Here is a 20,935-nt window from a genome sequence, read left to right on the forward strand (position 1 = left end):
ACAAAATACGACCCGTGAGAACGTATCACACAAGTTAATATCTATACTGAATTATACTCTATGCAACGTGTATCAGACATTTTAACATCTTTAAATAAAAAATGGCAGCAAGGGCCCCCTATTTACAAATTCAATCCATTTGCTGTATACTTCAGTACATTGCACATCAACTATTCTAATTAATATAAATTTATAAATATTATTATTTAATTAAAATATAAAATAATAAAATTAAACAAAAATATTTATATAAAAAAAATTTTGGCGCAGCTACAAAATTTGCGCCACATGTGGTGCAGGATTTAGTATTCGTGCTGGATTGGAGATACTCTTACAAACATTACATGGTACGACCAACTCCACCCACTAATTAATAGTTTAGATTTTTTTTTTTGGGGATTAATTTCATTTTATACATTTCCTTCCAAAAGAAATAAAGTTTCTTTCTTTTTTTTAAATGAAAATAGTCATTAATCATTCATTGTTCCCACCATCGTGGTTGATTGAGTTACATATAATATCTGGAGGATGATACGTAATAAAAGGATTAACAAAAGATATTGCCGCGCGTGACAATGTGTGATGTCACCACCCTATTTGCTTGTCTTCGAGCATGTTGAATTTTGAAAGAAAGATGAGCTTCTAAAATTTGACAGCATTCGGAGATAATCGAGCCAAATTCTGTGTAGTCAACATTCCTTGTTCTTATTGCTTTGACCACCGTCTCTGAGTCCGTCTCAAAAATAACATCATGGGTTCCAATGAAGATGTCCATTGAATTTCTTTAATTGAATATTTCAACTAATTTTAGGAGCCACGTTGATGCTTTAAATGAATATGTCATTACGGTTTTAAAGTCTAAATTGGACCTAATTTCTTTCATTCATTGCTGAAGTTGGAAGTTTTGACCAGCAATTATCAGATAACATTTTTCTAATTTAAAATGGCATTCAAAAGGTGTGTATATATATATATATATATATATATATATCTAAAAATAGGTAAAGTTAGTTGTGAAAACTTAAAGAATAGTATTAAAGTAAGAGCAAATATTGCTTTTTAATCATCAATAATTTCTTTAATAATCCATGAACTTTGCTCCTCGAAGCTTACTTACTCGATGCAATTTGGTATGTGTTGTTTTTTAGAGAGTTGTAAATCATGATTTTATGACTTGTTGATGAAATTTGGTTTCATTATAAAAATAAATTATAATAATAATAATAAATTTGCGTTGCTATTAATTAGGTGAGAAATTGCATTAAGATTTATGATACTCTAGTTTCAATTATTTCATACCCTAATCTTCTCGAAGCCCGCATTAGTTTGCATTATTTTTTGTGTATAGTCAATATTTTATTTTATTATATAAAATAAAGGTAAATATGCATTACACTTCTTTAAAAATCTTTAATTTAATTTAATTTTTTTTATGTTTTTAAGATATTTTATAGGGTAGTAATTACAATTTTCCCTATAACATAATATATTTTTTAAAATTAAGATCTTGTGTCCCTATTCATTGTATTCTAGATTTCCAAAATGATATAATATTCGTAGTATATTATTTTTTTGTTATTCTTGAGCTATGAAATTATTTCTCTTACAGTGTCTAATTTTTTTCCTTCGTGTTTTAAGTTGATAATCACCTAACACACTATTAATAAATAATAAGAATCAAATATATTATATTTAATGTAATTGATATTTATAAGTATTATATTCCCTATTCTTTCCTCTTTATGGCATCAATGAAGATAACTTGATTGAGACTTATGGGTGTCTCAAGGCATCACCAAATCCATCACCAAATAATTACTCCATGCACCTAATATCAACAAAATTATTCGAAAATTATATTAAAAAATATTAATGTAATAATCTAAATAATAACTATAATTTACATAAGCAATAATAAAACTAATTTATAAATGAGTAGGTCTTTTGTGAGATGGTCTCACGAATCTTTATTTGTGAGACGGGTCAACTCTACCGATATTTACAATAAAAAGTAATACTCTTATCATAAGAAGTAATAATTTTTCATGGATAACCCAAATAAGAGATCTGTCTCACAAAATACGACCCGTGAGACCGTTTTACACAGATTTTTTCTTTTTATAAATATGTACTAGATCAACATGTCCGCGTGCTAATCATGGAAGAGGACGTAATAATTTTGATGCGAGATTTTGCCGATTTAATGTTGACGAGAAAAAAGACATGAAGAGGGGTTTGATACAAGATTTTGGTGTAGGTTATTTGACTAAATTTAGAAGTATTCAAGAACTTTAAACCAACAAGCATTTTACATTACATTTTATAATGTAAGATTTGATATCTTCTTCACTACACTTTGCTTGATTATGGGGATGGATGCCTTTTTGTCCCATTTATTTAAAGATTCAGAAACTCCACTAAATAAATATTTGTGAATCAACCAATTTTGACAATTAATATATGGGCACCATGACCCCTTTGTCCATTTTCCACTTTACACCAATCAATTTGCTCACTTCAAAAGTGTGACAGCCTGTGAATTTTTTTTAAAATTTATTATATTTTACTTCTTAAATATTATATATCTAATTGAATATTATATGCACATTAAAAAATCTTTAAAATTATGTTAAAAGTAATATATCACTCATTCATGTATGTCTTTAATATATTATATCTGAATAAAATATGATTTGACTCGTGAGATACGATAATTTATTTTAGTTAATTATCATCAAAAGGTGTCGCGAATATAAAGAAAAAAAAAGATAAATTATTATTAAATTAGAGAGAATTCAAAAGGCAAATAATTTGATTAATTCAGGTAAAGGAGCATTTGAAAAGATTTTCAGTGCATGCTAAGATTGAATACCATCAGCACTCCACTAAGAGAACAAGTTATGATTTTTGCCTTAAATCGCACTTTGTTATATAAAATAAAAATATATAAAACCCTACCATTTTTATAATAAAATAAAAATATATAAAACCCCACCATTTTTGCATATTTTAAATAAGCATTTAATTTTGAAGTGTGATAATCATGTGTATGGTCACGTTTCAGTTTTTTTAAGCTTTGGTCTCTGTCACGTTTAAATATTTTATTTTTATTATATGTATATGGATATCGCAATTTTATCATCGTCAGCTTTATATATATTAAGAGCCTCTAAATAGTGTAAAATATAGATAAGATTAAAAATAAAATCATTTCCACGTATTACGGGTAGAAGATAATGTATTTTTTTGAGTAAATTATTTCTCTTGAATTAATCAACGATCTATGCTTTAGCAAGAGAGGAAAAATTCTAAAATTGATTTTGTACATTCGCTTATTTTCGTTTTTTTTAAAGTAAATTGTTAAAGTTTGATTTTAATGCAACACGTCGATAGCTTTTTTATGTTTAATTATTTTTGTCCAAAGTGCTGATATTACACTGGATTTTCTTACATAGCAATTATTACTAATGTGATATATAACATATAATGTGTTAACATGGCATAAAGTATGTGATATTGCTAGCACAGGGTCGAGAATTGCTCAAATATATAACATCGTGTCAGCATTTCAGTGAAAAAACTAGAAACGCGAAAAAACAAACTAGATATGTTTGTTCGAACTTTGACAACATATGTTACAAAAATAATAATATATCGTGTTAAAACACAAGTTTCTAATTTTTACATACGTTATGATCATGTTTCATGTGCTTAAATCGGAGAAAATATTTTTTCTCAGTAAATTTTGTTCGACGTAGAAAATAACAAATATAAATAAATAAAATACAACAGTAGAAATAAAAATACAAAATCAGAAAGATTATAATTCGTCACGGTAACTTAGAATGATCCTTCTTTGTAAATAAATAAATAAGCGCTGTAAGAATAAATTTTCTGTCCCTTTAATGCCACCACCGTATCATTCAATAGATAGATATATATATATATATATATATACGGTGGTGGCATTAAAGGGACAGAAAATTTATTCTTACAGCGCATGAAATATCGGTGGGCATAAAAGTATGGGCATTCCAAAAATTTATTTTCACACTTATTTTATCGTTTGTGTGTGCTATTCAAATCATAAAAAAATAGAGCGTGAGAATAAATATTTGGAGTGCGAATGACAATTCTCTATAAATTAATGTATGAAACACTAATTTGGCGGGGATGATAGCGCTTGGATCTCGTTTTTCGATTGATCGGTTGGACCGTAAATCGATCATTGATCCGGTTTGGACCACACTTAAAATCAATTGTCAGACTGATCGAACCGGTCATGAACGAGTCAAAATCCGATCGAATCGGTTCACTACTTTTTAGAATTTAGTCATTTTTATATTTAAATTCTTAAATTTTATTTTTTGGTAATATATAAATTTGATTATTTAGATTTTGAACTTTGTTAAAATATTGTTTTAGTAGTATTAGAACTTATTTTATTTTGTAATTTTTTGTTTAAATATATGTGTAATTGAATTTGATCTTGATTATATGTATATTGTTGTTTAGATTTTAATTTTTGGTAAATATATTTTTATTATTTAAATACAAATTTAAGATTTTTATAATTTAAAATATATTATTTATTATATTCTATAATTATTTTATATAATATATCATTATTCTTGTCCAACCGTCCGGCTGAACAGATCCAACACGTTAAATCGCTACAACGGTTCGATTATCAGTCCGATCATAGAAACATTGCTTGAATCAGTAATTATTTAACTCAGACAATAATTGAAATGTGATATTTAGGCTGTTGTATGATTCAAAATATATCTAATGTATTGTAACCATATACATAAATTTTTAGTAAAACGAAATCTACAATACATATATACTCAAACACAAGATATATAAGACCGACTCATAATTCAATTATCATGCATCTGTGATTAACTTCTTTCCTTTTTTATATTTTAACGATGAGTGAATATGTATTCTATTTCAATATAAAATATAATTTTGTACACAATAAATTTATATAATTTCGAGTTTAATTTTTATTTTGTCATACTTTTTAATTGGAAAAAAAATTGTGTAGAGGTTATATTTTGGGGAAAATTTATTGTATGCGTTTTTGGACTTGAGATGGTCAAAACTTAAGTAGGGCAAATCAGCAATTCAAGTGAAATTGAAGGGCCAAATAGGAATTAAATCGATAATTTTATTCTTGGTCCAATTTAATATTACCCCATTTGGTTTGGTGAAGCCATTGTCCCATGCATTGTCATGATAATTAATTGTCTTTAAAGCAAAATCATGAGCCACCCAACAATTACATTATTACAATTAATATTAATTATTATTATTAAATTTATTTTGGGAAAATTTCAAAATTATTATAATGACTTCTCACCCAGTTCATTACAAAGAAGCTTTTTGGCCTCACAATTCATTAATTAATCCATAGCGTATCCAGAAAATTAGTATCAGTGGGCTATTTAATAAAAAAGTTAAAAGTCAATTTTTTTTAAAAAAAAAGTATTATAATTTTGAAAAATATTTGTTTGAGAAGACCATCCTATTTTGGCATTAAATGTTGTTTGTCTCTTTGCCTCTGCAAATATATTTTAGTTCAATGTCGTGAGAAAATTAGTTATTGTGAGAAAAAAATATTAATTTATCAAATACAAAAACTTGTGTGAGACGATCTCACGGGTCGTATTTGTGAGACGAATCTCTTATTTGGATCATTAATAAAAAATATTACTTTTTATGCTAAGAATATTACTTTTTATTGTGAATATCGGTAGGTTGACCCGTCTCACAGATAAAGATTCGTGAGACTGTCACGCAAGAGACTTACTATTTATCAAAATATAATCCCAAAAAGGCAAAAACCAATCAAATAATTTGTAGGTTGAATATTTTTCTCAAGTTAAGAACTCAATAATTAATTGTAAATTAATTTTAACGAGTCCCTTAATTTTCTAATATATTAATATTTACGAAGAGAAGCAAAATGTGTTCAAATTATTAGAAACTTGCAAGTTTAAGAAAAGACTACCTAATCTCGGGGGGCCCCAATTTGTCATCTTTTCCGGTTCTGAATCCTTAATCTTACCCACAACGGCGTGGAAGGATTACCAAATCTTGGTCAGAAACTCGCCATTTCACACTCAAACACACACACACACACACAATATATACATACATACATACATATATATATATATATATATATATAATTTTTATTTACAATAAAATAATTTTTTTCTTTATCATTATCGTATGCACATGTTTTAACTAACGTATGTGGAGTTTATGTCTAGATTTGCGAACCTCACTGCTCCAAATGATGTTTCAGGACTTGAAACCTTAAAAATATTATTTTTTATATAAAAAAATAATACATTTTAATTTAAAATATGAATCAAGTTCCCAAAAATAGAAATTTCAGACCGTGAGAGAGCTGTTCACCTTCCTCAAAACCCAACGAATAATTCAATATAATAATGGTATATCCCCCACACACACTTTCCACTTTTGCCCTTCTCTCTCATTTCCTACAAATTACACGTAAAAATGTTCGTTTTGTCAAACGTAAAGCCATTGGTTGCCGTTTACAAACACTTGAAGCAGAACCCACAAACCCAAAAACCGAAGAGAGAGCTCACAAGAAAACAAAACAAAATACAAAAAAGAATCTTTCTCAGCTCCCATTGAGATCTGTTCTCTGAATAAAAATGATACTCACTTCGATATCTCCCTTATCTATCCGCACATGCACCCGGATTTGTGCCTGAACCGGAGAAGATTTGTATGTGTAGTTCTTGAAGTTTTGCGAAAATGGTGGGGAGCAAATGGACCAAAGTGAAGATGGCTCTGGGTTTCAAGATGAATTCATGTCTCTATGTTCCGAGGACGGCGGAGGATTTGCCGGAGTTGGAGCCGCCGCCTACTGCCGGGAGGTTCTCTGAAACCTTGTCTTTGTCGCCATGTAGTTCGGGCCATCGGGTGCGAATGCCCACCACACCGACGGCTTCTTCCTCCGGCCTCCGCTTGCCCAAGAACTCCACCGAGTCTAGCAAGGTTAAAAATGGGAATTCAATTATTATTTTGGATAATTTAATTCTCAGTGCTTGTTTTCTTAGTTTTCATAAATATATATTTCCTGATTGCACGTAAATGTTTTTCTTCAATTTCATAATGCTCAAAGCATGAATCTTCAATGGTTTTTCTCCCAATTTTTTTTTGCAAATTTTGGTGATTATTCATGAGTTTTTTCCCCTCTTCTTCGGTTGCATCAACATTAAATCATGCTATTGCAGCCTTTCTTTGAAGAGAAGGTGAAAAAAAAAGTGATTTTCTTGATAATGAATTCCATTCATTTATTAACTTTCCCAATCCCAAAAAAATGCTTCGATGAACGTGATACCATAAATAATCCTATTTATTTTTTCACTTTTTTCCAGCCATTTATTTATTTATTTTTCCAAAAAAAAAAAAAAAATTGGTTGTGTTCCAATAAGGTGGTTGAAATGTAAAACCATAGGGTGTCATCACGTGGGGTAGAGCTCTGTATTGTGGCTGTGATTGTCAATAATGGACACAGTGTTATTAATGTTTCACAAGTTAGGCAATGTATGCTAAACCATAAATTTACTGATTAATTAGTTTTAATATAAAAATGTATATTTTTAATAATAAAGTGTGCCTAAATTAATATATTTGCGTAGTAGGAAATGTAGCACGAAATGGAGCAGACAATCCGATGAATATATTGTAATGTTTTCAATTTTTACAGGGTGGCTCAAATATATATTTTAAGTTTTTTGTTGTTGTTTTCAGTATCATTTTCTTGTATTGAGTGAGCAGCACAGCATCTAAAGTTTTTGGGCAATTGAGACCAAGACCCTTAACAATTTAGGGGTTTTGAAATTAGATTTTTTTTTTATATATATAAAATTTTGTGCATTTTAACTGACAAGAGTTGCTAAAAAGGGTGTGCGACACTGTAATCTTTCCTTTCTCAGTTGCCCTTCTCATGTAGAAGGGAAAAAAGAAAGTGCTTTTCTTGGTCAGCAACAAAAGCTGTTAATTTCACTCACATGACAACCCATACTTTACCCCATTTCCTCACACCCCTTTTTATGTTCAACTTGAGCTTAGATTGGCCTTTAGAATCAAGAAATCTAGAGATTATAATTAAATAGTTTTTATATAAATAACTCATATAATTATGTGAGACTGCATGAAAATTTAAGACCGACGGAACCACGGTATGCCTTGCGCGCATCCGTTTCGCGTCGCTAGATTTCGATTGTATTAAGTTTGTATCAAAGTAAAGGCCGAAGGGGTCGTAAAGGGAATGTGTATCTTGTAGTTACTAATGATCTCCACTTCTTTTCATACATATGGTTTAAATCTCTTTGTTTTTTTCAACCAATTTTTTTAATGCCTCAAAAGTATCATCATTAGTAATGAGATCTTTTTCTTAGAGTCTTGCTTTGTTGGGTTTTTCATGCATTTCTTTGTTTCTTACCACTCATGATTGGTATACCATTTTCTTTATGCATTTTTTTTTTGTCTCTTTTTTTTTGTGGTCAAAAAGTTTTTAAAAGTCTGCTGAATGCTAAACATTTAACATTTTATGATATGATGTGTTGTATTTCACATGTTGAGGCACCAAAGTCAATGTTGTGACATGGAGGTGTCGGGTCAGCCCTTTATCATACAGTACATACATCTATTTGATGGACGACTATTCAATGCAGTGGAGTTTACATTTCTTGCGTCAGTGGTTTGGATGTGTCTAAATATATATGTTTGTGGTACCTCCTGTTAGTTGTCTTGTATCAGTGTCGGTAAGATAAAATCCGGAAGTTCCATGAATTTGAGCTAGTTTTTGAAGTTGAGTTAAGTTCAAGTTCAATATTTAACACCTCCGACCATTCCGTTGAAAATTTATGAAATTGTTAATCGTAAGTAGTCACTATTTAATAATGGGTAGAAATTTTGAAAAATAATCTTACTTTTAAAATCTAGACACATGACATTCTCTGTACATATATTTTTGCGCTTTATAAGGTCATATCTGAAGGATTTTGATGTTATCGCTCATTGTGTGGAGTCTCGATTGTATGAATTGTTTATCAAATGAAGTAATTCATGTTGAGCATCTGAATTATGCTTCTTGGACCTCGTATGAAAAAAGATCGGCAAATTTTGGTTGTGTTTGTACATTTGGTTAAATTGTCTATAACAATCATATTGTATGCTCTTTCCCTTGCAGAAGATCTGTGCAATATGCTTAGGAACCTTGAAACCTGGCCATGGCCACGCCATTTTCACTGCAGAATGCTCCCACTCGTTTCATTTCCATTGTATCGCATCTAACTCAAAGCATGGAAAACAAAGTTGCCCCGTCTGCCGAGCGATTTGGAAAGAAATCCCCTTCCAGTGTCCCGTTTCTGATAAAGCTCGTGGAAGATCGAGGATAAATAATGTGCCTTGGCTCCAAGATGGTGCCTGGACGACCGTTATTAGACCATCTCCACGGGTGGATGGTAATCGGAATATGTCTGTGCCTTTTGCTTCTGCCGAACCTCATCTCTTCGACGACGACGACGAAGTTACCATTCAACGACCCAGTGCCGATCAGAATCCCACAACCGTGGATAATTCTGATGATGACGATGAAGTTACAATTCAACGCCCCAGTGCCAATCAGAATCCCGCAACCGTTGATAACTCTGATGATAACGGCCATCTGAATGAAGAGGTTGAAGTGAAAACATACACCGAAGTTTCTGCCGTTCAAAAATTTACATCCCATAACGACTTTTTGATCCTAATTCACCTCAAAGCACCCGTTATGACTCTATCACCGCAAAATTCGAAGATTGATGGAGAGGGATTATCACCGAAGCCTCAAACTCGAGTTCAAGTCGACCTTGTTGCAGTTCTTGATGTCAGTGGCAGCATGGCAGGCAGCAAGCTGGCCTTGCTTAAACGAGCAATGGGATTCGTGATTCAAAACTTAGGCTCACATGACAGGCTTTCTGTTATTGCTTTTTCCTCTACAGCACGTCGAATCTTTTCTCTTCGAAGAATGACAGAAACGGGAAGGAATGAATCTATACAAGCTGTCAATTCCTTGACTTCAAATGGTGGAACTAATATTGCAGAGGGCCTTAGGAAGGCTGCCAAAGTGATGACAGACCGGAAGTGGAAAAATCCTGTAAGCAGCATCATACTGTTGTCCGATGGACAAGATACATATTCCAATACTAGCACAAGTGGTGCCAGCTCCTGCTCGTATTACCAGTCGTTGCTTCCAGTTTCCATCCATCCAGATGGTGCTTCGAGTATTCGTATTCCTGTACACACATTTGGATTTGGTGCAGATCATGATGCTGTCTTAATGCATTTGATCTCGGAGACATCAGGTGGGACGTTTTCCTTTATAGAGGCGGAGAATGTGATTCAAGATGCCTTTGCACAGTGCATCGGAGGGCTTTTGAGCGTCGTTGTCCAAGACTTGAAAGTGGAAGTTGAGTGTGTGGATCCTCTGATTCGACTCAACAGGTGGAAATCCGGAAGCTACAAAACTATTTTGGCTTCTGACAAAAGAAAAGGCAGCATCGATGTGGGAGACTTGTACGCCCAAGAAGAACGAGATTTTTTCGTAACAATTGATATCCCCATTGATGAATTCCGCGACGAGACTTCACTTTTACAGGTGAGATGTGAATACAAACATCCAATTACGAATAAAATCGTAAATTTATATGCTGCTAGTGAAGTCAAGATTCAAAGGCCACTGGAAACGGGACCTTTACTGGTTTCCATGGAAGTAGATAAGCAAAGAAACAGGCTCCGATCAGCCGAAGCAATGGCTGAAGCTAAAGCTGCTGCAGACCAAGGTGATTTAGCTTCCGCAGTATCTATACTCGAGAAATGCCGAAAAAAACTTACAGAAACCGTGTCATCACGAGCTGGAGACCGATTGTGTCTCGTGTTGGATGCTGAACTACGAGAAATGCAAGAACGAATGGCAAACCGCAAAGTTTATGAAACGTCAGGAAGAGCCTATGTTTTGTCAGGATTAAGCTCACACTCTTGGCAGAGGGCGACTGCAAGGGGAGACTCGACTGATAGTACGAGCCTTGTCCAAGCATATCAGACACCTTCTATGGTTGACATGGTAAACTTGTCTCAGACAATGGTCTTTCGTAATTCATCTACTCGACCAGCGCTTCGGGCAGCTCTTTCGTTTCCTGCTCGAGCACAGCCCAGGTGAATGGTTAGTTTGCAAACAAGACCTCCAAGATTCTACGTCAGTGCCTCAATATTTGGTTTTTCTCATGGTACTTGAAATTTTGGGGAGAGGATAAAATGGAAAATTGAGGGCAGTATTGAATTTAAATGTAAATTGGTCTATATATTTTCTCTTTAAGAATGATGGGGTATATTCTTTCTTTGTTAGAAAGTGGGGGTGTTTTTCATATCATTGCCACTTTTGTCAAATGCCCATATGTAGCTTTATTTCACGTTTCTTGAAATCACTATGATTTTTTCTAATCTTATGCGAACTCGATTCGACTCGATTTTATGTTACATTTGTTGATTTACTCAATATATTTCATACATCAAATGGGGTTTGTGTAGTATATAAATTTTGAGTGTGAATTATACAATTGTCTTTCTTATTACACATATTTAATCTTTTTTTAATGTTAATAATATTATCGTTAATAAAATGAAAGACAACGATGTTAAAATATAAAATAATTCTATGAATCTGATGAATCTGACGGAAAAGTCAATAAAATAAGTCTAAGATATGTTGATTAATATATAATCTCAAGGCTGGAAAGTCGTCACCTTTCTCCATTTTACGAGTTCTTATTTGGATTCTGTAGAACTCGGACTTTGCAGTATTGCTTACTGATGCAGTAAAGTTAGCAATTTGTCGGTATTTTTTTTGGGATTTGAGAAAACTATGAGGTGAAGAAATCAAATGAGTAGTACAAAATACTACTACCGTCATCTTCTGTCGCTACTCCACAAGCACCAACACTTCCGCCGGCCAATTCAGCAAATCCACGCTCACTTCCTGCGTACTGATGAGAGTTGCGGAATACTTGCGCTTTGGAACTCTGTGCTGAAGCATTATTCACTCGGTGCGTTCCCTCACGAAGCTGTTGTTATCTTCAAGCTCCTGAAAGGCCAATCTAATCCTATGGATTTTGATAGCTTTACGTATGCTTATGTGATTAAAGCATGTGCTAATTTGAGGCAACCCAGTGTGGGAAATCAGCTACATTGTCTAAGCATTAAGACGTGGTTCGTTGGTTATGGCGTCTATGTGCAGACTGCACTGGTTAATATGTATGTTGAATGTGGATATTTGGTTGAAGCGAATAAAGTGTTCGGTGAAATGCCTGAGAGGAACTTGGTGACCTGGAATGTTTTGGTTACTGGTTTTATCAAGTGGGGTCAGATCGAGTCAGCAAGGGCTGTTTTTGATGTGATGCCGGTGAAGAACGTTGTTGCTTGGACTGGGATTATTGATGGGTATACTCGAGCGAACCGGCTGCAAGATGCATTATCACTTTTTCGTAGAATGGCAGTGGATGAAGGGATCAAACCCACAGAAGTTACCCTTCTGACGATATTTCCAGCAATTTGGAAGAGTGGGTTTGTGGAAAATTGCGAGATGCTTCATGCTTATGGAGAAAAAAGTGGACTTAATGCCTTAGATATACGGGTCATGAATTGTTTAATTGATGCTTATGCTAAAGTTGGGTGTATTGACAGCGCAAGACAAGTTTTCGAGGATATTAGTGATGAAAGAAAGAACTTGGTCTCGTGGACATCTATTATATCTGGATTGTCAATGCACGGAATGGCAGCTGAAGTTAAAGAATTTTGTAGAAGAATGGAAAATGAACTTGTGAAGCCGAATAAGATTACCTTTCTGAGCGTGATAAATGCCTGTAGTCATGCTGGTTTGGTAGACGAAGGCCTTGAATTTTGTAGAAAGATGGTTGATGACTCCGGAATCGCACCAGATATCAAGCATTATGGAAGTATAATAGACTTATTGGGGAGGGCAGGGAGATTAGAAGAAGCAGAGAAGATAGCTTTAGGCATCCCTGGTGAGATTTGTAATGTTATGGTGTGGAGGACTCTTTTAGGAGCCTGCAGTTTCCATGGTGATGTTGAGATGGGCGAGAGAGTTGCAAAACACGTTATGAAGCTAGAAAGGGAATATGGTGGCGACTATGTGCTTCTATCCAACATCTTTTCTGGTGCTGGTAGGTTTTTGGATTCTGAGAGAGTGAGAAGTGTAATGGTTGAACGGAATGCCGCAAAGGTTCCTGGCATTAGTTTGGTATGAACGAAAAGATATATGCGAATAATTAAGCAAAAAGAAGCTAAAATTCTTGCCAAATGCCTATTATCATCTACTGCTTATTTCACAGAGAGCAAATCCCAAGCATCTTTCAACTTTTATAGCTCTCTCTTTATCCATCTTCCTCTCTACCGACACCAAGCTTGATGCATCATGGTATATTATATTTTACCATTTTTTGAAGTCTAATTTTATTGTGGATTGATCTTAACAAACATGCTTTATCAAAGTTGTTGATAATCCATCGTTTAATGTATTTTCTTCTTCAAATTCTAATATTCTATTGGATGAATTTCAAATACATCATTTTATTAATTTAATAGATAATAATAATAATTGAGATGGGTTTGAAACGCAGCTGAAATGGGTGGTGTTTTTGTTTTAGGATAATATGTACAGGGAAGAGTAGCAGATTAATATGGTCTAATGAACTTGATCCAAGAATAAACAGACGGCCTTTTTCAAAAGAGGAAGAAGATAATCTGTTTGCGGCCCACAGATTGCATGGCTACAAGTGGGCGCTTATATCAAGACTTTTACAAGGTAGAACTGACAATTCTGTAAAGAATCATTGGCATGTATTGAGGTTAGGAGGCAATAATCCTGAGAACTTCTCCCAGGCATGATAAATATCCCATGTGAAGAGCCCTCTTTGATTTAAGATGATTGATCCCCAGCTTTTATCTGCCAAAAATAGACAATGCTTTTAAAATTTCTTTTCAATTAATCATTTTATGTAGAGTAATCTTTCTACAACATATGCAAGTTGTATTTGTAGTCACATTCATTCACAAATTTCAAAATTTCTTCTTCTCTTCTTGTCAAGACCTCTATATGCCTAGGCTATCTTTATGTAAAAAGTTATGGACTTTGCTCATCTTCACTTGTTTGGATACTCTTCGTTTTCATGTATTTGAATTTCTCTGTTTCATTTTTAGCTTATTCATGAATCAATGCAGTAGATTTCAGTTTATCACAAGATGAAGCAGTTTGAAATTCATTCCTCAAATCATATTTGTATCCAAATACTTCATCTGTGATACACCCTAATATTTATTTTTTAATTAAATAAAAACCTTTGAAGTTTGTTTGCTATTTATGAATTTTAAGAGTAATAATCTAAATATGTCAGGAAAAAAAATAGTGATAAATGTAGATAACGTCTTTAATTAATGAGACACTGCCACGCTTGATAATAATGTTGCAAGAGAAAGCCAGGCTGCTATTATCACTTTGACAAAAACTTGCGTGAGATGATCTCATGGGTCGTATTTTGTTAGACGAATATCTTATTTGGGTCATCCATGAAAAAATATTATTTTTATGCTAAAAGTATTATTTTTTATTGTGAATATCGATAAGATTGACTCGTTTCACATATAAGATTCGTGAAATCGTGGCACAAGATATTTACTCTAATAATTTGCATAATATAAAAAGTGATATTGATTTTAGGGGAAGTTGGTGCAAAATCCCCAATCAAAATATTTTTTTGGGTTCACTTCTTACCCACAAAATTATGGTACTATGTCATACAAAATGTGGTACATTTTATGTGGAAATGTGGTACTAAAAAAGTACCCAAAAACTGAACACAAAAAAAATCGACGGCCGGGAACGAAGGCCAATTTTCCGTTGATTTTAACCCTCACTGAACTGATCATTAATGCTCTCCCATTACTTATTCAGCTTCAAATTCTCCTCCTCCTTTCCTGAATTGTCTAATCCATCACGCTAAGACACGTACTAAAAAATTTAATATATTAATATTACAATTCATCAACTTCATTAAATATTTTTCAATATCTGGATTGATATTTAAAATCATGGATTTTCATATTCGTCATTTTAAATTTATTTTTAGATGATTTAGTTTTGGTTAATTTTATATTTACTCCAAGTCAATATTACAATAAGCTGTTGAGATAAGAGTTCAGTTATATCCAGAGATGATATAATTTGAAATTAAAATTTGTATCAAACAAATGGATTCCATGTTTACTATATTTCGCAAGTAACTCTGTATCTCCAGATTTTCCACCATGAATGACGACTTGCTCCACAAATAACGCAGAAGAAAAATCTTTAAATAGATTCAAAATACCCCTAGTATACAACTCAAAGTGCGGGGAATTTTTTACGGGCATCCGAGGCGTTAGGGCTAGCGTCCGAGACGTAGTACGTGGTGTCCGGAGAGGAGTTTTCAGTTAATTTTCCAGGTGACTTGAAGTTCCCGGCGGCTAATGGTGTTGCGCATTTTACCTTAATTTACCAAATCAAAGACAAGTTGAACAAAAAAATTGGTTCACTTGGCACTTTCATGCTTTATTTGTTGGGGATTGTTTATTTTTAAGATAGACAAAAAGTCTAGGCCATGTTGCAATCAATTCCCCCAACGTGAAGCGTCATTCCACTCTTTATTAAAATAATGACAGCAAGACAAAATAAGAGAAGTTTCCAGGTCGATTGCCTCATATCTGCTTGCTTTGGAATACGCAAATTATATCATATTAATAATATACCAGTTTGGATTATTTTGTGGGCTAACTTTAAAATATTGTTGGAATTGTTTTAGAGTAGGACTCTTAGTGAGACAGTATCTCGAATCTTTATCTGTGCGACGAGTCAATCCCATCTATATTCACAATAAAAATTAATACTATTAGCATAAAAAGTAATATTTTTCATGGATGATCCCAAATAAGAGATATGTTTCACAAAATACGACCCGTGAGACCGTATCACACAAGTGTTTGGCATTGTTTTATGAGAGAGATTATATATATGCATTGGCATTAACATTTTTCTTGTGTACTATTTACATATTTTATCATATTAATAATCAATCATTCTTGTATATTATTTTGCGGACTAATTGCCTCAAACGTCTCTTGTAAAAAAAATTAAAAAAACACCTTGTAAAATTAATAGCATTTTAAACTCCGTGTTTTAAAAATCAAGCACAAAACTCCTCCGGGAGTGATAGATGTATGAGTTTTTATAACATAAAGATGAAAAATGTGTGTTTTTTAAAATATGAAAGATTTATTAATATATCAATAATTATTACGTTAGTTTGCATTGGATGAATAAATAGGTATTGACTGTTAGACAGTGTTTGGTTGGAGGGATTAGTTGGGTGTGAGTTTATGGTTTTTTAACTTACTTAATCCAATGTTTGGTGCGTTTTTTAGTTAACCAAGTCAATCTCTTCTATGAATGATTATATTATATTAATTGTGATAAAATAATTACTCCTCACCCCCCTAAGATTATTTATCTCACTCTTGATATATGCTATTTTTCCAATTTTACCATTTTCCTAAATCCAAATTCACCACCACTTCCTTCCACCGACCACCGCTGACCGCCGGCCGATAGCCGGACCACTGCCGCCGCCGCCGCCGCTTCCAGCAATGACACCGCCGGCCGTCCACCACCGCCGTCGAAAATGTGGAAAGACAGTTTTGTCAATTCATCAAAAGATTATTAATTATCTCATTCTTAACTATCATACTAAACATACTATTATTTTATCATTATATATTATTTTTCTACTTCAATAATTTTTTTTATCATTTTTTTTAATCATTTCATTATTTTATCCTCAGACCAAAAGTAGCATAAGTGATCTGCATACCGATTTACGATGTTATTTTGCATTGGATTAATAAATAGGTATTGACTTTCAGTGATTTGCGTACCAATTAACATACCATTTCTTCCTAAAAAAAATTAATTAATTAAAATAAAATTTATAGGTTATGTCCTCCTCACGTTGTGGCCACCTTATTAAACTAGACAAGGAAAAATTAATAATATTTTTTTTATAATGAAACTCATTTTACTAGATGTATTGGCGTACAAAGAATTTCAAAAAATGGAAATATAAAGAGAGTTAACTTGTCTCCGCAAAAATTAGAAGACAAAAGATAAAGTTATTCTGCTTAATTAATTTATTAGTGATTTTGCCACATTTTCTTGTTTAGAGTTGGATGAAGTCAAAGAATTAATACTTTTTTATAAAATAATAATAAATACTTTTGGATCAAATTCGAGTTATTAGTTGATCTCTCTATATTAAGATATCATCTTATAATTAATGTGCATGTAAGTATACTCCAAATTTAATTTTTAAAAATAATCTCACGAAATTTACTATCTACGTGTGAAATTTTCTTTAAAAAATAATTTATATAGAAATTATTTATTAATCGGGATACTTTTTAACACCCTTTTTGTTTTATAGTTTTACTCATGCATGTAATTAACATGCGCGTAATATTAATAGTAATTAAGAAAAATTATTATTGGATAATAACAATTATTTTTTTAAGTTCAATCTAAGTAAATGGTGATGTTTGAATTATCAAAATGTTTACAATACAGACTGGCTAAACACACACACATATATCTTATTATTTGAGTACTAATATTGTTGCCTATTGATTATAATTTCGACAAGAGTAGGTCTCTTGTGAGACGGTCTCACAGATCTTTATCTGTGAGACGGATCAACCCTATCGATATTCACAATAAAAAGTAGTACTCTTAGCATAAAAAGTAATACTTTTTAATCGATGACCCAAATAAAAGATCCGTCTTACAAAATACGACCCTGTGAAACCGTTTCATACAAGTTTTTGCCATTCGACAAAGTGACAAATTTTCGATTCAACAAACATGATGTTAGAATTTAGAAAAAGTTTAATAATGTAATTATAATGAACTTCAATAATTAATGTTAATACCAAACGAATCGATTAAGCATATGAGCTCAGCTGCTAGCTAAGACCACACCCAACGAGTTTTCCTTCCATTAAAAAATTTGTTCTAACTTATTTACATATTAAATTTTATTTCTTTTTAAATTATTTTATACATCAGTGTAGAACTTTCTTGATTTCAAAATTCTCGATTGAGCCTGGGTCCCTAATATATATATATATATATATATATAGATATATCTATATAGATATATATATTTCATTGTATGCTCTATTAATTAAGTTGCTTTATATCAATTTTTTTAATAAAAAATAAAAGATATTTGTATGAAAATTGCATATATTGTTGATTTTGCCAAAAATCTAATGATATTTTTTATTACAACACACGCGGAAAGAGGAGATTGAACCCGAGAAACCGGTTAAACCAGCGGAAGGTGAGATCATTAAGCTTCAAACCCGGTCTCAAAATCTAATGATTTTATAGAAGAAGAAATGCAAAAAGTCTCGAGTATTAAACATATGCAGGGGTAATTTGTGTGGGTGTTGCCCTAGACCAACTACACCTCTGTCATCAGATTATCTATGACGTGGCGCTTCTCCAACGGGTAACGTGTCAGTCAATTATTGAGTTTTTTGGCTTCCCCTTGACCCCCAACTCCAACCCATATTCCACAACTTTCCTCTGAATCCAATTATTAGACCCCAAACTCCCACCGGCAACCGGCTAAGACAGTCGCTGCCATGCACGATTTTCCAATATAAGCATGCACCTCGAAAGAGGTTGTCACACCTAGTTCTTCATCTCTTGGTCCTAGTAGGAACCATGCCGCAGTCCAGCGATTATTTCAACGTCCCTCTACGCAACCTCGCCATAGGCAACCGCAATGACTTCCGCCAGCCAGGCGCCGTGAAGGCGGCGGTGGCCGAGTTCATCAGCACCCTCATCTTTGTTTTCGCCGGATCTGGCTCCGGCTTGGCTTATAACAAGCTTACCAGAGACGGGCATGCCTCTCCGTCTGGTCTTGTCTCTGCGGCGATTGCCTATGGTTTCGCTCTGTTCGTGGCGGTCGCCGTTAGTGCTAACATCTCCGGCGGTCACGTGAACCCCGCGGTCACTTTTGGTTTGTTTGTTGGTGGGAATATCAGTCTTGTTCGCGCTATATCATATATTATAGCTCAGTTACTTGGTTCCGTCGTCGCCTGCCTACTCCTCGCTCTGTCTGCTGGTACATGGGTACGTTCGAAATACACTTATAGTCAAATATACTAGGCTACATGTTTTAGGTTGTAGATATAGTTAAATTTGATTTTCATCGTCTAGTTGGATTTAACACAGACGTAGGAAATTTTTAATATGTCCGGAGATTCGACAAAACTGGACTAACAAGTCAATTTTCTCGTGGAAGTCTAAATTTTGACTACTTATTGGAACTAAGTATTGCAAAAGATGATTTTGACAACCGCTCTTGCATATTAAACAGGCCATCCCTGCATTTGGTCTCACCGGAGTATCAGTATGGAGTGCGTTCGTTTTCGAGATCGTGATGACTTTCGGACTAGTGTACACAGTGTACGCCACCGCTGCTGACCCAAAGAAGGGTGAAATCGGAATCATAGCACCCCTTGCAATTGGTCTAATCGTCGGAGCCAACATCCTGGCCGGTGGACCTTTCACTGGTGCCGCAATGAACCCTGCCGTGGCGTTCGGACCTGCTTTGGTGAGCTTCACATGGACCTACCACTGGATTTACTGGGCTGGACCACTTATCGGCGGCGGGCTCGCCGGAGTTGTGTACGAGGTCTTCTTCATCAGCCACTCTCACGAGCAAGTGCATGGGCATGGCGATGACTACTGAGTGCCATCGAAAGAGACATGCTTGTTTTATGTGTGAGGATTTCTTTGTTCATGCTTTTGCTTGGCTTTATGCTATGAACTGTACTACGCAAGTTTGATTATGTTCTAGCTAGACCTGCCCGTTAGCTAAATAAAAAATAATTTTATTTTTATGTCTTCAAATTTATATCTTTTATGCATAATAAAAAAGCGATTGAAATATTTTAACACATTTTTTTATATAGTAGTTGACATATACTTTAGCAAGGACGAATATCCAAGAAGTAAAGGAAATAATTTAGGTTTTAAATGAATTTTAAATTAACAAAAGAGAAGATGAGTATATATTTGAAATAGCACACCAATTCTAATACAATTCAAAAATTTGTGTGAGATGGTCTCACGGGTCGTATTTTGTGAAACAGATTGGGTCATTCATGAAAAATTATTATATTTTTATTGTGAATATGATTTTTTCGTTTCACAGATAAAAATTCATGAGACCGTCTCACAATAAACCTACTCGGGTATTAATTTATGTTGGTACTAGACTATATTTATTCACTACTATACATTATATTAAATGTTTAATTATGGACAATGTATGTACGGTTTTCTCACTTTAATGGTATGCGTTGTGAGATATCAAATATTATAATCAAAAGTTTAATTATGAATTATATTCGACTGAATTTATATATTAAAAAATCTAATAAAAATATATTTGATCGTACTATTAAAATATAACATCCTATGTATAAATTAGTTATTTTTAAAATGATTTGGGTTAGTGGTGGGCACAATTAGTCCATAAGGTGGCACCTTTTCGATAGCTCGAACCGCCGGTTTTCAAATAAGGACAAATAAAGAATAGAATAGTTAGGTTGAATTATAACTCTCGACGCCCATTTTCTACCGACAATGTTTTTATTACTGCATGTCACCTTTCAGTGACAGACGGAGAAATATATATATATATATATATATATATATAAT

At 33.3% G+C, this 20,935-nt stretch overlaps 3 protein-coding genes across 4 annotated transcripts; all 3 read left to right on the plus strand.

Moving 5' to 3' along the window:
• The first annotated feature begins 6,521 nt into the window (after window positions 1-6,521).
• Window positions 6,522-11,574, plus strand: LOC142528904 (E3 ubiquitin-protein ligase WAV3-like). Of its 2 annotated transcripts, none has more exons than XM_075634174.1 (2): window positions 6,522-7,044; window positions 9,248-11,574. In XM_075634174.1, exons 1-2 carry the CDS (start codon window positions 6,802-6,804, stop codon window positions 11,255-11,257), a joined length of 2,253 nt encoding a protein of 750 aa, XP_075490289.1. In that variant the 5' UTR covers window positions 6,522-6,801; the 3' UTR covers window positions 11,258-11,574. The 2 variants fall into 2 exon arrangements, with proteins under 2 accessions (XP_075490289.1, XP_075490290.1); XM_075634175.1 differs by lacking the exon at window positions 6,522-7,044 and adding an exon at window positions 8,907-8,936.
• Window positions 11,575-11,808: 234 nt separating this feature from the next.
• LOC142529940 (pentatricopeptide repeat-containing protein At1g09220, mitochondrial) lies at window positions 11,809-14,195 on the plus strand. The gene is made up of 2 exons (XM_075635662.1): window positions 11,809-13,531; window positions 13,761-14,195. Exon 1 carries the CDS (start codon window positions 11,978-11,980, stop codon window positions 13,358-13,360), a length of 1,383 nt encoding a protein of 460 aa, XP_075491777.1. The 5' UTR covers window positions 11,809-11,977; the 3' UTR covers window positions 13,361-13,531; window positions 13,761-14,195.
• Window positions 14,196-18,875: 4,680 nt separating this feature from the next.
• On the plus strand, window positions 18,876-20,112 carry LOC142529920 (aquaporin TIP1-1-like). The gene is made up of 2 exons (XM_075635626.1): window positions 18,876-19,339; window positions 19,587-20,112. The coding sequence occupies exons 1-2, from the start codon at window positions 18,929-18,931 to the stop codon at window positions 19,959-19,961; spliced, it is 786 nt and encodes a 261-aa protein (XP_075491741.1). The 5' UTR covers window positions 18,876-18,928; the 3' UTR covers window positions 19,962-20,112.
• The last annotated feature ends 823 nt before the right edge of the window (window positions 20,113-20,935 follow it).

The sequence above is a fragment of the Primulina tabacum genome, chromosome 16, assembly GCF_025594145.1.
Source record: "Primulina tabacum isolate GXHZ01 chromosome 16, ASM2559414v2, whole genome shotgun sequence".
Taxonomy (NCBI): Eukaryota; Viridiplantae; Streptophyta; class Magnoliopsida; order Lamiales; family Gesneriaceae; genus Primulina; species Primulina tabacum.

Bases quoted from the DNA above. Each gene is read 5' to 3' on its own strand.
- LOC142528904 (XM_075634174.1), top strand. From the start codon at position 6,802: ATGGTGGGGAGCAAATGGACCAAAGTGAAGATGGCTCTGGGTTTCAAG. The intron at 7,045-9,247 runs GTTAAAAATGGG...TTTCCCTTGCAG, and splicing joins ACTCCACCGAGTCTAGCAAG to AAGATCTGTGCAATATGCTT.
- LOC142529920 (XM_075635626.1), top strand. From the start codon at position 18,929: ATGCCGCAGTCCAGCGATTATTTCAACGTCCCTCTACGCAACCTCGCC. The intron at 19,340-19,586 runs GTACGTTCGAAA...CATATTAAACAG, and splicing joins CTCTGTCTGCTGGTACATGG to GCCATCCCTGCATTTGGTCT.
- LOC142529940 (XM_075635662.1), top strand. From the start codon at position 11,978: ATGAGTAGTACAAAATACTACTACCGTCATCTTCTGTCGCTACTCCAC.